This window comes from Taudactylus pleione, unplaced genomic scaffold (genome assembly GCF_031769625.1).
Source record: "Taudactylus pleione unplaced genomic scaffold, aTauple2 ptg000897l, whole genome shotgun sequence".
NCBI classification, from domain to species: Eukaryota; Metazoa; Chordata; class Amphibia; order Anura; family Myobatrachidae; genus Taudactylus; species Taudactylus pleione.
The window spans coordinates 2,593,330-2,609,724 of NW_028285298.1; the positions used below are offsets into that span (position 1 = coordinate 2,593,330).

Here is a 16,395-nt window from a genome sequence, read left to right on the forward strand (position 1 = left end):
GTAACAAACAACCGTCTGAATGTGGAAAAAGTAACAAATGCAGGTAGAGCAGCGCAGGGTGGGCGTCCAGTGTCCCCTGTGGAATCGGAGAAAGGGATTTATCGGTAAGTACCAAAATCCTATTTTCTCCTTCATCCACTAGGGTACACTGGAGCCTCAGTACAATGGGGACGTCCCAGAGCTCACATCCCGGGTGGGAGAGCACTGAGAACCCTGCAAAACTGCACGGCCAAACTCTGAAGCGGAGGCCGCAAAAGTATCAAAACGGTAGAATCTAAGAAACGTGTGCCTTCCGGACCAAGTGGCAGCTCGACAAAGCTGGTTTAAAGAAACCCCACGAGCAGCCGCCCATGAAGGTTCTACCGAGCACGTAGAATGCGCTGTAATAGAAGCCGGTGGTTGCCTGGAAGCCACCACATAAGCCTGTTTAATAGTCAGACGAATCCATCTGGAAATAATTTGTTTGGAAGCCGGCCAACCTGGTCGGGCCAAATCAAACCGAACAAACAAAACATCCGATTTACGGAGCGAAGCAGTCCTGTCGACATAAATCCGGAGCACTCTGACCACATCTAAGGATCTAGAAGCTGGAGAGTCATCCTTAAACACAGGGACCACAATTGGTTGATTTATATGAAAAGCAGAGACTACTTTTGGAAGAAAGGATTTGTGTGTGCGTAATTCTGCCCTATCTTCATGGAAAATGAGATGAGGACGGCATGATAAGGCCCCCAGTTCAGAGACCCGCCTCGCTGAGGCGAGTGCCAAAAGGAGAACCACCTTCCAAGTTAAGTACTTTAACTCCACCCTCTGTAGCGGCTCGAAGGTTTCAGACTGGAGAAAAGCCAATACCAAATCTAAGTCCCATGGTGCCGTAGGAGACACAAAAGGAGGCTGAAGCCTGACTACTCCCTGGATAAAAGTCTGGACATCCGGTAATAAGGCCAATTTTCTCTGGAAGAAAATGGATAACGCGGATATTTGTACCTTTATGGAGCCCAGACGAAGCCCTGCCGTTAAGCCAGCCTGAAGGAAAAGAAGTAGACGTGATACCTTAAAAACTGATGGAGGTGAATTGCATCTTTCACACCAAGTGACATAAGCTTTCCATATGCAATAGTAATGCTGAGATGTAACCTCCTTGCGAGCCCTAATCATGGTAGGAATTACACTTGACGGGATTCCCTTCTGTCTAAGAACAGCCCTTTCAGTAGCCATGCCATCAAACGAAGCCGCCTTAAGTCTTGAAGCAGGAGGTCGTCTTGAAGAGGAAGCGGCCACGGCTCGTTTACCGACAGATTCCTTATCTGTGAGTACCACGCTCTTCTGGGCCAATCTGGTGCTATGAAGAGCACTCTGACATTCTCGCGTTTGATTCTCTGAAGTAAGCGAGGAATTAGCGGGAAAGGAGGGAATAAGTATACGTAGTGGAACTTCCACTGTGTTGTCAGGGCATCCACTGCTGCTGCCTGTGGGTCTCTGGTCCGGGAACAGTAAATTGGTAATTTGTGGTTCAACCTCGATGCCATGAGATCGGCCTGTGGACGACCCCACCTGAGAGTTAGTTGGTGAAATACTTGAGGATTGAGCGACCATTCCTCTGGATGAATATCTTGCCGACTGAGATAATCGGCCTCCCAGTTTTCCACTCCTGGAATGAAGATGGCAGAGATTGCCTCTGCGAATTCCTCTGCCCAATGCAGGATTCTGCCTACTTCCTTCATGGCGGCTCTGCTTTTGGTTCCGCCCTGTCTGTTGATATAGGCGACCGCTGTGGCATTGTCCGACTGTACTCGGACTGCCTGACCCTGCAACAGAGACTGTGCCAGTTGGAGAGCATAAAATATTGCTCTTAACTCTAGAATATTTATGGGTAGACCTGCCTCCCTTTGAGTCCAGTGCCCCTGAAAATGTCTTCCCTGGGTCACTGCTCCCCACCCTCTTAGACTTGCGTCTGTGGTGAGGAGAATCCAATCCCATACTGCGAACCGTCGTCCTGTCAGCAAGTGCGAGGGATTCAACCACCAAATTAGAGATGTTCTCGTCTGGGGAGACAAGAGGACTCGCTGGTGGAGAAATAGGTGGGATCCTGTCCACTGGGAAAGAAGGTCCAACTGAAAGGGGCGGGCATGAAATCTTGCATATTGAATTGCCTCGAAGGTCGCCACCATCTTTCCCAGCAGGCGGATACAGAGATGTACTGATACTCTGCGATGCCGCAAAATGATACGCACCATGCTTTGAATGGAGGAGACCTTGGCCTGAGGCAGAAAAACCTTCTGTTCCGCTGTGTCCAATATCATGCCCAGGAACAGCAGACGTTGTGTCGGAGTCAAGGAGGATTTTTTGAAATTTAAGATCCACCCGTGTTGCAAGAGAAGATGCTGAGTTAATTGAATGTCTATTAACAATCGAGCTACTGACGGAGCTTTGATCAGTAGGTCGTCTAAATATGGGACAATGACTACCCCCTGATATCGCAGCGGAGCCATCATGATGGCCATGACCTTTGTGAACACCCTTGGTGCCGACAAAAGACCGAAAGGTAGGGCCTGAAATTGCCAATGTGAGTCTAGGACCGCAAATCGAAAAAATGCTTGATGTGGAGGCCAGATAGGGATGTGGAGGTAGGCACACAAGAAACTCGTCTTTCTCGAGTCCTGCTATAACAGAGTGGAGAGACTCCATCTTGAACCTGAAGGTTTGAAGATAAGGGTTGAGATCCCTGAGATTGAGAATGGGTCTCATAGAGCTGTCCGGCTTGGGCACCACAAACAAGCTGGAATAAAAACCGACCTCTCTGATGGGTCGGAACTTCCACTATCACCTTGGACAATAGCAGCTTCTGTATTGCTTCTAGAATAACCTCCCTTTTTTCTGATGCCAGAGGTAAACCGGTTGTGAAAAAACGAGAAGGCGGATCTATTCTGAAGTCCAACTTCAGACCGTGTGTAATGATGTCCCTGACCCAGGCATCCTGGCAAGACTTGATCCACACTTCCCTGAAATGTAAAAGACAAGCTCCCACCCTCTGATCTCCCAACTGAGAAATGAAAGAGTCATGCGGAGGGCTTTGCTGTTGTTTTGTCCTGCTGGGACCCGGATGAAGCTGATGTTGCAGTTCTACCACGGCCTCTAGACCCGCGGGAGAAAGCCAGAGCTCCCCTGGAGCATCCTCTAAACCTGCCGGGGGGACGAAAGGACCAAAAGGAAGGTCCCGCAGAAGGTCGCCTAGGAGGGGGAGCCGCAGATGGTAGGTAAGTGGATTTCCCACTGGTAGCCTGTGAGATCCACTTATCCAACTCCGTCCCGAAAAGAAATTCTCCAGTAAAAGGAAGAGCTTCTACAGCTCTCTTGGACTCTGCATCTGCGTGCCATTGATGCAGCCAAAGGGCTCTTCTGGCTGATATAGCTAAAGCCGAAGATCTAGCGGAAAGACCACATATGTCCTTAGAAGCTTCCCCAAGGAAAGCGGCCGATTCTGCAATCTGCTCAGCCAGCTGAATGAGATCTTCAGTCTGCGATCCTGACCTGAGACCTTCTGCAAGCTGTGTAGCCCAGGCTTCGACAGCTTTATTAACCCAACAGCTAACCAGTGCTGGACGCTGTGACACTCCTGCCACTGTATAAATGGATTTTAGCGTGTTTTCCAGCTTTCTGTCGGAGGACTCCTTTAAGGAAACAGCACCCGGAACAGGAAGCACCGTCTTTTTAGAAAGGCGGGATACTGAGGGATCTACAGCTGGGGGAGTTTCGCATAATTTTCTACTATCTGGTGGAAATGGATAATAGGATAAAATTTTCTTAGAGATTGGAAACCTCTTATCAGGGTGTTTCCACGCTGAGGTTAGGATATCATCCAACTCCTCTGAAGCTGGGAAAGTGACAGCCTGTCTAAATATCTTACCAAAAATAGATGGTTTAGAAGACACCTCTGAATCCTCTATGTGTAAAGCCTGGCGGACTGCAGTGATTAATGCATCTACGCCCTGTGATATAGGTTCCGATTCATCAGGAAACTGAACCTCTTCCTGAACCTCTCCCTCCTCAGGTTCCTGCGCTTCCTCGTCATCTGAATCATCCCAATGTAAAGGATTCTGAATAAGGGCCTGATTCAGAACCGGTCGCTATTTGCGCTCGCTCGTCCCGAAAATAGGGGTGGCTATTCAAATGAACCGTTCGCTGTTTGCGGTCTGTTCACGCCTCTAGGTCTGAACAAGCGAACGAAACTTGCGGTCGTTTTTTGGATAACTACGCCCCCTGGCCGCTCGCATCCTACGTCATGTCCGCTATTTATTAGATTAATCGAGTACATCGACCAGGGTATGAACTGCTCGCTATTCTTGTGGTTGGTTTTTGCTACCACAATTTTGCGAGCAGTTCTGGCTTAAAAAAAACCCAGTGACGTGGTCAATGACGCTGCTGTTTTAATTATGCACACCCATAAAACGCCCGTTTTGACCTTTAAGCACGCCTGCGATCGGATCTCCACTCCCCGTTTTCAAGCACCTTCCCCTGTTACCACCCACATACGCCTCATTCTGTCACTCAAATTATCAGGCATTCGCTATTTTGCGAGCACATGAATTTTGGCCGCACTGACTGGTTCGCGCATGCGTATTACAATCCGTACGCATGCGCAGTTGGGCAAACATCGCTCGGAGCGAACGAGCAGCCACTTGCGTCCGGCTCTGAATCAGGCCCAAAGTCTCTTATTAGGGACATTATATAACGAGGCTGCAGGAGGGGCCTGGGACATAACTTTAGTAGGTCCCTCCACAGATTTGGCTAAAGAACGTGCCCAATCTGGCTCAGGTGATCTGTGTGTGATCACCTCCCTGTCTCTGCGAGCTGCTTCAAGCTCATCAGAGAGTCTAGTCATAACCGAAGTTATTTGATCAGACCATAACGGTTGGGATGGAGTGTCGGCAGCCTGCGGCTGAGACACACACGTATCACACAGCAGAGAGGAGTTAGATTGTTCTTGTGTGAACTTCTCTGCACATCTTTTGCATGAGAAGGACTTTTGTGCAGCTTTAGATCCCTTAGAAGCCATGCTGCAGCACTCTGTCACACACACACCACACACACACACAGTAGGTGAGAGGACAGATATAGAGACTACACATTAACCAAGGGGGGGCAGAGAGGGAGATTGCTATGCCCCCTTAGCAGCTCTACAATAGAGCTATAAACAGCCCTTAAAATAAACCTCTTTACTGGCCTTAATCAGATTCTTATGTGCAGTCTCCAGGAGCAGCCCTTCCTCTAAAATGGCCCCCAGCGTCTACTGCAGAAGCACTGGGGACGCTGGGAGGCAGGAGCAGAAGATGGACTTAAGCTCCGCCCCCTCCGCTATGGCGCCTTCACCGCGCTAGCGCTGCTGTTTTGTTTGCCCACCTGAATGAAGTCCTGGCTCTCCCGCTAGTCGGGGAGCCAGGATGCACAGACCTTAACACTACCATGGCTGCCGGCAGCGGGGTCTGAGCTGAAGGAAGCCCGCGACAAGCGCCGCATGCAGCGCATCTAGGGCTCCCCAGAGACTGAGGTCTCTGTAGCTGGAGACCTCAGCGCGGACCGCAGGCAAAGGCGGTGAGGTCTCCCCGGCAGCTCCAGCAGTGCAGACAGGCAGGGGCAGTAGGCTGCATGTCTGTATCCTCAAAATAATTTCTTTAAAATTTCTCTTAGTGTGACTTAATGGAGCATAGGTCCAGCTCCCAGGGCACAAACTTTAGACTGACCTGGGGGGGGGGAATAGAGGGGGAGGAGCTAGCCACCATTCAAGTTTTTTTATTAAAGGTGCCAGCTCCCGGCTAACCCACTTCTATACCCCATTGTACTGAGGCTCCAGTGTCCCCTAGTGGATGAAGGAGAAACTAAATTTTTTTTCACACTGGGGGTGAAGATGAAGAGCACCCCTGATGGACAGAGCAGTGAGTACCAGCCCCTATGGACAACAGACAGACAGCCCTTATGGACATTAAGCAGCCAACCCCTGACAAGTGACAACAGTAGCCAGCCCTATCAGCACAGCGATCACAGCCCCCTCCTTACTCTTCACTGAGTGTCAAGTAGCCTAGCCAGCCCCCACAGCGATCACAGGCAGCCCCCTCCATCCTCTTCACATTGTCAACACACAGCCCCTCAGCACAGGCATGTTTTGCCTTGTGTTGAGATCAGAGTCAAGCGGAAAAACCCGAGCCGACTCAGATCTCGGCTCGGATTCCAAAGTTCGGGTGGGTTCGGTTCTCATCTCTAATTATGTGCTAATTTCATAAACTGGGACTTGTGTCCAGATAAATCTCGCATAGTCCCATTACTGACTGTCAATGTCACTGTAGCTAAAAAAGTAATTTTATGTGCTTGGACCTCCCCTTCCCCTCCCTTTTTGGGAACAGTTAAGTCTATTATGCTCCAGACCCTGTATTATGATAGACAAGCAGTTTTCCCTGCGCTGCAAGCAGGGGTTACATCCTTTTATAAAAAATTGTCTCAAAATATATTGAATCACTCGACTCTCCTACGCAAGCTCAGATTTTGAAGGTGTCTGAGACTACCTTATGGTATTTACTCAGACTGTTATCTTGAATGATATGGAAATTCCTATATATTGTATTTCTTTTTGATCAATTGTAAACCTGGATGTTCCTATATATACCGTGTTTCCCCGATAATAAGACACTGTCTTATTTTTTTTTTGGTTCCAAAAAACACCATAGGGCTTATTTTCGGGGTAGGTCTTATTTTAACTAACATTGACAGCCCCTTATGCAGGCCCCCCTGTAGCAGTGCCCCTTATGCAGGCCCCCCCTGTAGCAGTGCCCCTTATGCAGGCCCCCCCTGTAGCAGTGCCCCTTATGCAGCCTCCCTTGTGTAACAGTGCCCCTTATGCAGGCCCCCCCCCCTGTAGCAGTGCCCCTTATGCAGCCTCCCTTGTGTAGCAGTGCCCCTTATGCAGCCCCCCCCCCTGTAGCAGTGTCCTTTATGCAGGCCCCCTTATTGCAGTGCAAGTACGGTACTTACCTGAGTCACCGCTGTCCGGGATGTCCCTTTCACTTGCGCGCTGACTGGATCTAATATGATCCAGCAGGCGCGGCCGCACAGGATCCTCAGCGCGCGGGTGACATCATGATGTCACCCGCGCACTGCATGACTGGGAACGCTGGTCTCTGCAGCGTTCCCAGCTCAAAAAGAAAAAAAGGTAGGTCTTATTTTCGGGGTAGGGCTTATTTTAGACCGGGCTACAAAAGTAAGGGTAGGGCTTATTTTCAGGGTAGGTCTTATTATCGGGGAAACACGGTAGTATATATGCTTAGGGGACATGCTCTGTACATCACCCTGATATTGACCACATATTCTCTCTTCATTGATTCTACTACAGCACTGCCTTTCTTTCTTACTTTTGTTCTACCATTTGTATTTTTTGTTGTTATTTTTGTGCTTTGATCCAGATATCTATATGTACTATTTTACTTTTCTTTGGATATTATAATATTGTCCATTGGTTATTTTTGTAGTGTTATACAACTATTATTTGAACTGGGACTATGGCCCTCATTCAGACCCACTCGCGAGCGGCTGTCCGCTCGCAAGTGGGTCGATGGTCCCCACTGCGCATGCGCACGACGGAGGGAGCTCCGTCGTGCGCATGCGCGAGACTCGACGAGCGAAGGACTTTCCTTTGCTCGGAGTGTCTCATCAAAGGGGGCGTGCTGTCGATGGTGACTGACAGCACGCCCCCTTTGGTGGGCGTGCCAGGGGCGTGCCTGCCAGACAGAGGCATTCCCATGGCAACGCCTACCGTCTGAAGCCGGCCCCACTGACATCACTAGTGATGTCAGTGGGAGTGATTTTGGCTCTGATAGAGCCAAAATCACTCCTGGCCTTGCGGTTGAAAAACCCAACCGCAGGCTTTTGCTCGCAGTTTCGATGGTCGCGATGGTCAAGACCATCGCGACCATCGTTCTGCACGCTCGTATATGCTGTGAGTGGTGACCCACAGCTATACGAGCATCCAGGAGGACGCTCCATATTAATGGAGGTGGGCCCTGATTCAGAGCGAGCGCTCTGGTCAGAGCGTCCGGCTCTGAATCAGGGCCTATATTTCTATCTCCCTAATGTATGTTTAGCGGCTGAATCTACACACCAGTTTGTTTTTTCCATGTTACCTTTGTATAACTATTGCACATTGTAATTTACTGTTATTGATATCTGCCTGTAACATTTTCTTTTTTTCCTTCACGTGATTCTTGGAAAGCCAAAAGAAACAGATCTTTTAAATAAAAAAATAAAAAACATTTTTGTTAGTAAATGTGTGATTTACCTCCAGAAACACAACATCGATGTTAATTGATTTTGATCGATTTTAAATCGATTAAAATCAACCTGGAGAGAGGGCAAAGGTGGATTACAGTTGAATAGGCGAAATGGTCTCTAAGGGGTATATTTACTAAAGGGAATGGGATTGGCCGAAGGGAGGAAATCCCAACAGCATCAGGTATGTATACTAACCCTCCTTAGTGCCTAACCCTAACCTCCCCCAGTTAGCGCCTAAACCTAACCCCCCCTCCCCGGTCGCTAAACCTAACCCTCCCGGGGGGGTGCCTAACCCTAACGCCCTCTTCCCTAGCCTAACCCTCCCAGGGAGGTGCCTATCCCTAAGTCCCCCGGGATGCCCTAAACCTACCCCCCTCCCCCTGCTGCTAACAGAATGGGTGCCCATACTTACCTCGTTCTGTCTTCCGGCATTGGGATTATGACAGGCGTCGGTATCTTGATGCCTGTCATAACTCCTGAGCCGGTCAATTAACTACATCCCTTACTAAAGTACGGGTTTTTAGAAGTGGAGATGTTGACCATAGCAACCAATCAGATTCTACTTAACATTTATCTAGCACCTTCTAGAAGATAACAGCTAGAATCTGGTTGCTATGGGCAACATCTTCATTTCTAAAAACCCGCACTTTAGTAAATATACCCTAAAAGTGTGCAATATTTCATTTGAATTTATATAGACAAAAATGTTGTTATATACTTGTTACCTTGGCCGGCTCTAGGGGGGTTCGTCCTGAGCGGTCGAACAGGGGCGCCACCTATAACCTATAGAGAGTGCACCCCTCCCAGCATCCCGATTTTCAAATCGGGAGGTTGGGGACCCACACCGCAGCAGCTGTGCGCAGCATCCATTCAGTGCCGTGAGAGGGCTGGGGGAAGCCCAGCTAGTGAGGCTCCCCAAGCCTGACGTTATTTGAAGGCGTGCCATGCGGGCACGCCCCTCAGATAATGTCACGTAAGGGGCGTGGCCTATGACAATTAGATCACGCCCCCAATTTCGGTCACGCATGGCTGCGCCGCGCTTGATAAGGAGCACAGAGCACTCGGCCGGCACAGGGCGCTATAAGCTGTGGAGCCAGCCCTGCTTCTTACCATAAGTTTTCCTGTTCTACCATTGGATCTTTAGAGTGTGGACTCTTCAGTTATAAACTGCATAACTGTATAATCCTGTGTTCACTTGAATATGGTTTAGGAGTGTCGGCACTTACATCTTAATATACAATTAGCCCTTCTTATAGTGCAGGGAGCCACGACCAATAGCCTTTCATGAAAATTGTTTATGCAGATGTCACATACTATTAATACATTGTGTTACACTTTACATGGTAAGGGGCCACGAAAGTGCATAATAGACAAAGTTACATTGCTGCGGTTTTTAGAGCTTTAATTAATTCACTGATTAAACATTACAATGAGGACAAAAATATACTGACAATTAATAAGCATAAATGTATTTTTTAATAATGCCAAATACAATCATAAACTTTTTTTTATAGCGTGTATTATGGCGTGGGGTTCTTATATCTGAGTAGCAGTAGTACTTTTCTCAGGATTGTGGTCGAATTTTCATTTCTGAAACTTTGTACGAGGAATTATACCCTCGGCCGGTGTACCAGTTAATTCCCTGGCTATAGCTGCTGTGATTACCCTTCAGGTAGAGGCCATTCAAGTTAGAACGATAGCAGGCGTAATACCACCACCCTCCTTTGTACAATTCGGCACAGCTAACTCTGTATTCATCGTTGTCTCGGTCTTTGGTGGAAAATTGGGAATTTTTGTGCTGGGAAAGTGAGTCACCTGGAACAGACAGGAGACATAATGACATTCCAAATATTACTGATCAAACAGAGTCTAAAGTACACCCCTAATCAACTGCCTGGACATCCAGATAAAGAACAATAAATACATTTTGTATTGATAATTATTATTAGAGATGTGCGCCGACCCCCGTGTTTTGGTTTTGGATCTGGATCTCCCCTGGTTTGGGATTTTTTTTCTTAGTGTTTTGCTTTTAGGTTTTGGTTTTGGATCTGTATTTTTCCAAAAAATGATATAAACAGCTAAAACCACATAATTTGGGCCTGTTTTTGTTCCTACAGTATTATTAACCTTAATAACAATCATTTTCAGGTATTTCTAGGCATTTTTAACCACCTCACAGCTCACAATATTGATTTAACTATTTTTCACCAATATAGGCCGAAGGCTGCAGCGAGCTGGCTGGCTAAAGTAAGCAACAGAGCAGCGGCACAAATGCACGGCAGTTTAAAAAAATATAGGACATCTATGAAACATTGCCACACAGACATGGCAGACAGGATGGCAGTTTAATAAACTATAATAATCTCAGTCAGCAATGCCCCAAATTGTGCCAAATGTAAAGGACAGAGGTGCAAGATGGAATTGTCCTCTGGCCCTCCCCAGTGCCAGATTAAGGTTCTCATGGGCCTGGAGCTGAAATTTAAGAAGGGCCTATTGTGTGCTGTGACAGAGGGTGCGATGTTTCAACGATGTTCCAGGACCACGTAGGACCAGGCTTGTCTACCCTCCAAATTTGGCCAGGAGCCTCCCAAATATTGTGTGCTGCTCCCAGCCCCCTGGAAAGGAAGGCAAGCCTCCTGGCGGCCGCCCCCGCAGTTTTGATAGAAACCCACACAGTGGGTGGGGGCGGTGATGTGATTCACACTGAGTCGCGTCATCGTGGCCCCAACCCGTTTCGCAATGTCGTTAATTTCAGCATGTGAAGAGGGGGCAGGGCCATGAAGACACGGTCGCTCGGTCACGCACCCGCCCCCATTACTTTATCACCGCCACGCCCCCCGCTGTATACAGACATTCAGCTCCCTCCCGGAAGGAGGGAGGGAGCTGAATGTCGGCAAGTATGCGTAGGACCCTTTCCTCATGGCACCGTTTCTTCGCAAGTGAGGATGTCACAGGTCTCACGAGATTGAGTGTCCCAGAGCATCCATACCACAAGTAGGCTGTAAATAAAGAATGTGATTGGGATCATGATGCGCCATTGTTGGTCCAGTCTGGGTATTTATCTTCGGAATTGTTATGTTTGTATGCACCCTGATAAAAATATTAATCTCGCACCTACCCCTTCCGATCTCATTTAAAAATTGTGCTTTTATTTGTCATTTTTTCAGACATCCAAAAATCAATCATACTCTGTGCATATATTAATAATATTTACACATGTATTATATATATTTATTTATAGACACATATATAGATATGCATACATACAGTCAGGTGCATAAATATTGGGACATTGACAGCATTTTCATATTTTGGCCTCTATTCACCACCACAATGGCTTTGAAATGAAACAAACAAGATGTGCTTTAACTGCAGACTTTCAGATTTAATTTGAGGGTAATTACATCCAAATCAGGTGAACGGTGTAGGAATTACAACGGTTTCTATATGTGCCAACCACTTTTTAAGGGGCCAAAAGTAATGGGACAAACTAAACAATCCTAAATCTAACTTTCACTTTTTAATACTTTGTTGCAAATCCTTTGCAGGCAATTACAGCCTGAAGTCTGGAACGCACAGACATCACCAGACGCTGGGTTTCATCCCTGGTGATGCTCTGCCAGGCCTCTACTGCAAATGTCTTCAGTTCCTGCTTGTTCTTGGGGCATTTTCCCTTCAGTTTTGTCTTCATCAAGTGAAATGCATGCTCAATCGGATTCAGGTCAGGGGATTGACTTGGCCATTGCATAACATTCCACTTTTTAGCCTTAAAAAACTCTTTGGTTGCTTTTGCAGTATGCTTCGGGTCATTGTCCATCTGCACTGTGAAGCGCCGTCCAATGAGTTCTGAAGCATTTGACTAAATATGAGCATATAAAATTGCCCGAAACACTTCAGAATTCATTCTGCTGCTTTTGTCAGCAGTCACATCATCAATAAATACAAGGGAACCAGTTCCATTGGCAGCCATACATGCCCACGCCATAACACTACCACCACCATGTTTCACTGATGAGATGGTATGTTTTGGATCATGAGCAGTTCCTTTCCTTCTCCATATTCTTCTCTTCCCATCACTCTGGTACAAGTTGATATTTGTCTCATCTGTCCATAGGATGTTGTTCCAGAACTGTAATGGCTTTTTTAGATGTTGTTTGGCAAACTCTAATCTGGTCTTCCTGTTTTTGTGGCTCACCAATGGTTTACATCTTGTGGTGAACCCTCTATATTCACTCTTGTGAAGTCTTGTGAAGTCTTCTCTTGAGTGTTGAGTTTGACACATATACACCTACCTCCTGGAGAGCATTCTTGATTTGGCCAACTGTTGTGAAGGGGTTTTTCTTCACCAGGGAAATAATTCTTCTGTCATTCACCACAATTGTTTTCCGTGGTCTTCCGGGTCTTTTGGTGTTGCTGAGCGCTCTGGTGCATTCTTTCTTTTTAAGAATGTTCCAAAAAGTTGATTTGGCCACACCTAATGTTTTTGCTATCTCTCTGATGGGTTTGTTTTGATTTTTCAGCCTAATGATGGCTTGCTTCACTGATAGTGACAGCTCTTTGGATCTCATATTGGGCTCTATTTATTAACATTATTTTTACTAAAATAAAGTGAAAAAGGGTGTTTTCACACCCTTTTCACATTATTTTAGTTTCACCTGTAGTTACTATAGGGCAATTGGAGTAGAATTAGTAAAATTCTGCTCCAACCCCCAGTATCACTTATTTTTAGTAAAGCAGATCGCATTTCCCATAATTGTAATGGGAAATGTGATCCGACCTAAGTTACTAAAAATAAATTGTAAAAAAATACCGGGGGAAGCCCTGTGATAATAACGCCACCTGAAGGTGGCGTTATCCAGGGTCTCCCCCGGTTACCGGGCTCCCACTCTGCTCTAACGGGGAGAGCAGAGGCGGGAGCCGGTACCAGTAATCAGCTATGTGGTCTAAGCAGACCGCAAGCTGATTGCTGTACAAAAAAGAAAAAAAAAATTAAACATTTTTTTCTTTTCCTTACCTGAATCCAGGGACCGGTGATCGGGCCTTCGGTGATGGCTCCTCTCCGGTCAGCTGGTCTCCCATAGTACACTGGGGCCCGGTCATCAGGTGATCGGGCCCCAGTGCAGTATGGGAGATCACCTGATCGGGAAGCCCGGAGAAGATCACCGGAGGCCAGGAGGATGCAGGTAAGTGTAATGAAGGGGGGGGTCGCGGGGGGGTCCGTGATCGCGGGGCTTAGTGCCGGGGGCGGGGCTTAGCGTCGGTGGGGGGGTAGTAGCGGTGGTCGGTCGGCGCATGCGCGGGCTCTTAGTTGCGGTATTTTTTCCGAAAATACCGCGACTACAGTGCGGATGGGATCCGCAGGGACAGAGCTTTATCGCAAGCTCTGTCCCTGCAAGGGATTTATAGTAAATCCCTGTGATATTGCCTGAATTCGCAATGCGAATTCACTCGGTAATATCACACTACAATCCGCATTCAATATGCGGATTGTAGTAAATAGAGCCCATTGAGAGTTGACAGCAACTGATTCCAAATGCAAATATCACACCTAGAATCAACTCCAGACCTTTTACCTGCTTATTGATAATGAAATAACGAGGGAATAGCCCACACCTGTCCATGAAAGAGCTTTTGAGTTGATAGTCCCATTACTTTTGGCCCCTTAAAAAGTGGGAGGCACATATAGAAACCGTTGTAATTCCTACACCGTTCACCTGATTTGGATGTAATTACCCTCAAATTAAATCTGAAAGTCTGTAGTTAAATCACATCTTGTTTGTTTTATTTCAAAGCCATTGTGGTGGTGAATAGAGGCCAATATTTATGAACCTGACTGTATATATATATATAGCTATACACACACACACACATATATATACTCTAAATATATGTGTGTGTGTATATATATATATATATATTAGGGATGTGCAGGCTCGGATAGGTTCGAGTTTGCACGTGGAGTTCGGATTTTTCCCTCCAAAAAAACGGAACTCAGAACGAGGCAAAACGTCATCTTACATGGACGAACATCATCATTCCTGGTCTTTTGTCCAGGAATGATGATGTTCGTCCATGTAAGATGACGTTTTGCCTCGTTCTGAGTTCCGTTTTTTTGGAGGGAAAAATCCGAACTCCACGTGCAAACTCGAACCTATCCGAGCCTGCACATCCCTAATATATATATATATATATATATATATATATATAGAAGTCCACACAGGCGGCACTCTGAAATCCAAATAACAGCACAGGAAGATGTGATTGATATCACCAACGTTTCGGAGCGTTTATTCCAGCCCCATCAAGGTACAACAATGGTATATACTGTACATATAATAAAGACATTTATACTCACAATACCCCACGTGCAGTCCACACCGCGCAGCATCTGGGGCCGGGTCACCTGCTGATGACATCATCACACCTATCCTCCACACCAATGCTTGTACAGCGTCAGTCCTAGGAGAGTGGAGACACCCACAGCCTGGCTATCCTTTACCCTGGCAACACGCGGTGTGGACTGCATGTGGGGTATTGTGAGTATAAATGTCTTTATTATATGTATATACCATTGTTGTACCTTGATGAAGGGGCTGGAATAAACACTCCGACACGTTGGTGATAACAATCACATCTTCCTGTGCTGTTATTTGGATGTCAGAGTGCCGCCTGTGGGGACTTCTATTTGTGGGGTCATCCTTGGCTGACCTTAACTGGAGGGCACCTGCAAATTATTTTCTGTATATGGGAGTGCCACCTTTGAGGATTTTGTATGTATGTATATATATATATATATATATATATAAGGTGCGAGCTACAGCTGACAGTATGTACGGCTAGTCCCACCTCTCCTTACAGTGCTGTATATTGATATGCAGAGCTAGACGCACGGTCCGGGGCGCCTTAGCTTTAGGGAGGGGAGGGTTAGGTTTATGGAGCATAGCAGGGTTAGGGTTAGGTTTTTTTGGGGGGGTCAGGGTTAGGCACCCCTAGGTTGGAGGGCCTTTTAGTAGCGGCAGGTTGGGGAGTGGACCGCCCGGGGGTCCCATATACAGTACATCATTAGCCCTGGCAGTAGCAGCAGCAGCGGGTGTAGGACTCTTTAACCTACACTGGCTGTAGCGGCAGCGGGCAGGAGCAGGCCGGGCCACCCTTTTCTGTTTTACTGTCCGGGCCCGGGACAGTAGTCCCGATGGTCCCCCCGATGGCGGTCCTGCATACATACACATATATATATAATACACTGTGTGTATATATTATATATGCAGTGTATATGTATATATAATACGATACACACACACACACACACACACACACACAAAACCAAGCATCGTCGGTTCTTGAAATGAATTATATAACACCACACAAGACAGTTCGTTCATACAAACTACCCTGTGTGGTGCATACTTTATTTCAAGACCCGTGAGTGCCGCAGCTTGGTTTCTAGTATTAAGTATTGTATATTTTTGAGGGCACCAGGGAAAGTTTAAACTTTGATTGTGAAGTGCTGGCCTTGTGTTGGTAAATAGTTATATATATGTCTGTCTATTCCGCACTCTTTTCAGAGCAATAGTCGCTGGGGTGCAACATCAAAATGTGGTCCAGGTAAGACCAAAAACCACCAATATAAAAAATATTTGTAGGGGTGCACTCACCAGACTTCAATCAAAGGCTCAATGACAACTTTATTCCATAGAACATTAATCCTACATTTAATGTTCTATGGAATAAAGTTGTCATTGAGGCCTTTGATTGAAGTCTGGTGAGTGCACCCCTACAAATATTTTTATATATATATATATATATATATATATATATACACATACACACACACATATATTATAAACACAGCATATATATATATATATATATATACAGACAGTATATAATATAGATTATACTCTAAATATATATATTTATTTTGATATTATTTTGATAAGTGGCCTGCCCTGCATTATACTACATTTATTCTACACTATCAGCAGCAGCCAGGCAGCCTGGCCAGCAGGACTGACCAGCATCTCACCTCAGTCAGGACTCGGTGGATCAGACAACACTGCCAGGCCACCTTCACAGAGC

General features: G+C 46.5%; 2 protein-coding genes and 1 pseudogene across 4 annotated transcripts in view; all 3 read right to left on the minus strand.

Annotated features, from left to right (window-relative positions):
• Window positions 1-829: 829 nt before the first annotated feature.
• LOC148474076 (uncharacterized) lies at window positions 830-2,303 on the minus strand (annotated as a pseudogene).
• A 756-nt stretch (window positions 2,304-3,059) lies between these two features.
• LOC148474077 (lamina-associated polypeptide 2, isoforms alpha/zeta-like) lies at window positions 3,060-5,056 on the minus strand. The gene is made up of 2 exons (XM_088459184.1): window positions 4,960-5,056; window positions 3,060-4,072 (listed from the first exon to the last, which is right to left on the minus strand). Exons 1-2 carry the CDS (start codon window positions 5,054-5,056, stop codon window positions 3,060-3,062), a joined length of 1,110 nt encoding a protein of 369 aa, XP_088315310.1.
• Window positions 5,057-9,880: 4,824 nt separating this feature from the next.
• The window catches only part of LOC148474078 (ficolin-1-B-like), a 59,667-nt gene continuing 53,152 nt past the window's right edge, over window positions 9,881-16,395 (minus strand). For all 3 annotated transcript variants that reach the window (XM_088459188.1, XM_088459186.1, XM_088459187.1), the window contains one exon: window positions 9,881-10,131. In XM_088459188.1, coding sequence (XP_088315314.1) covers window positions 9,881-10,131 — 251 coding nt within the window. The remainder of the gene's footprint in view (window positions 10,132-16,395) is intronic.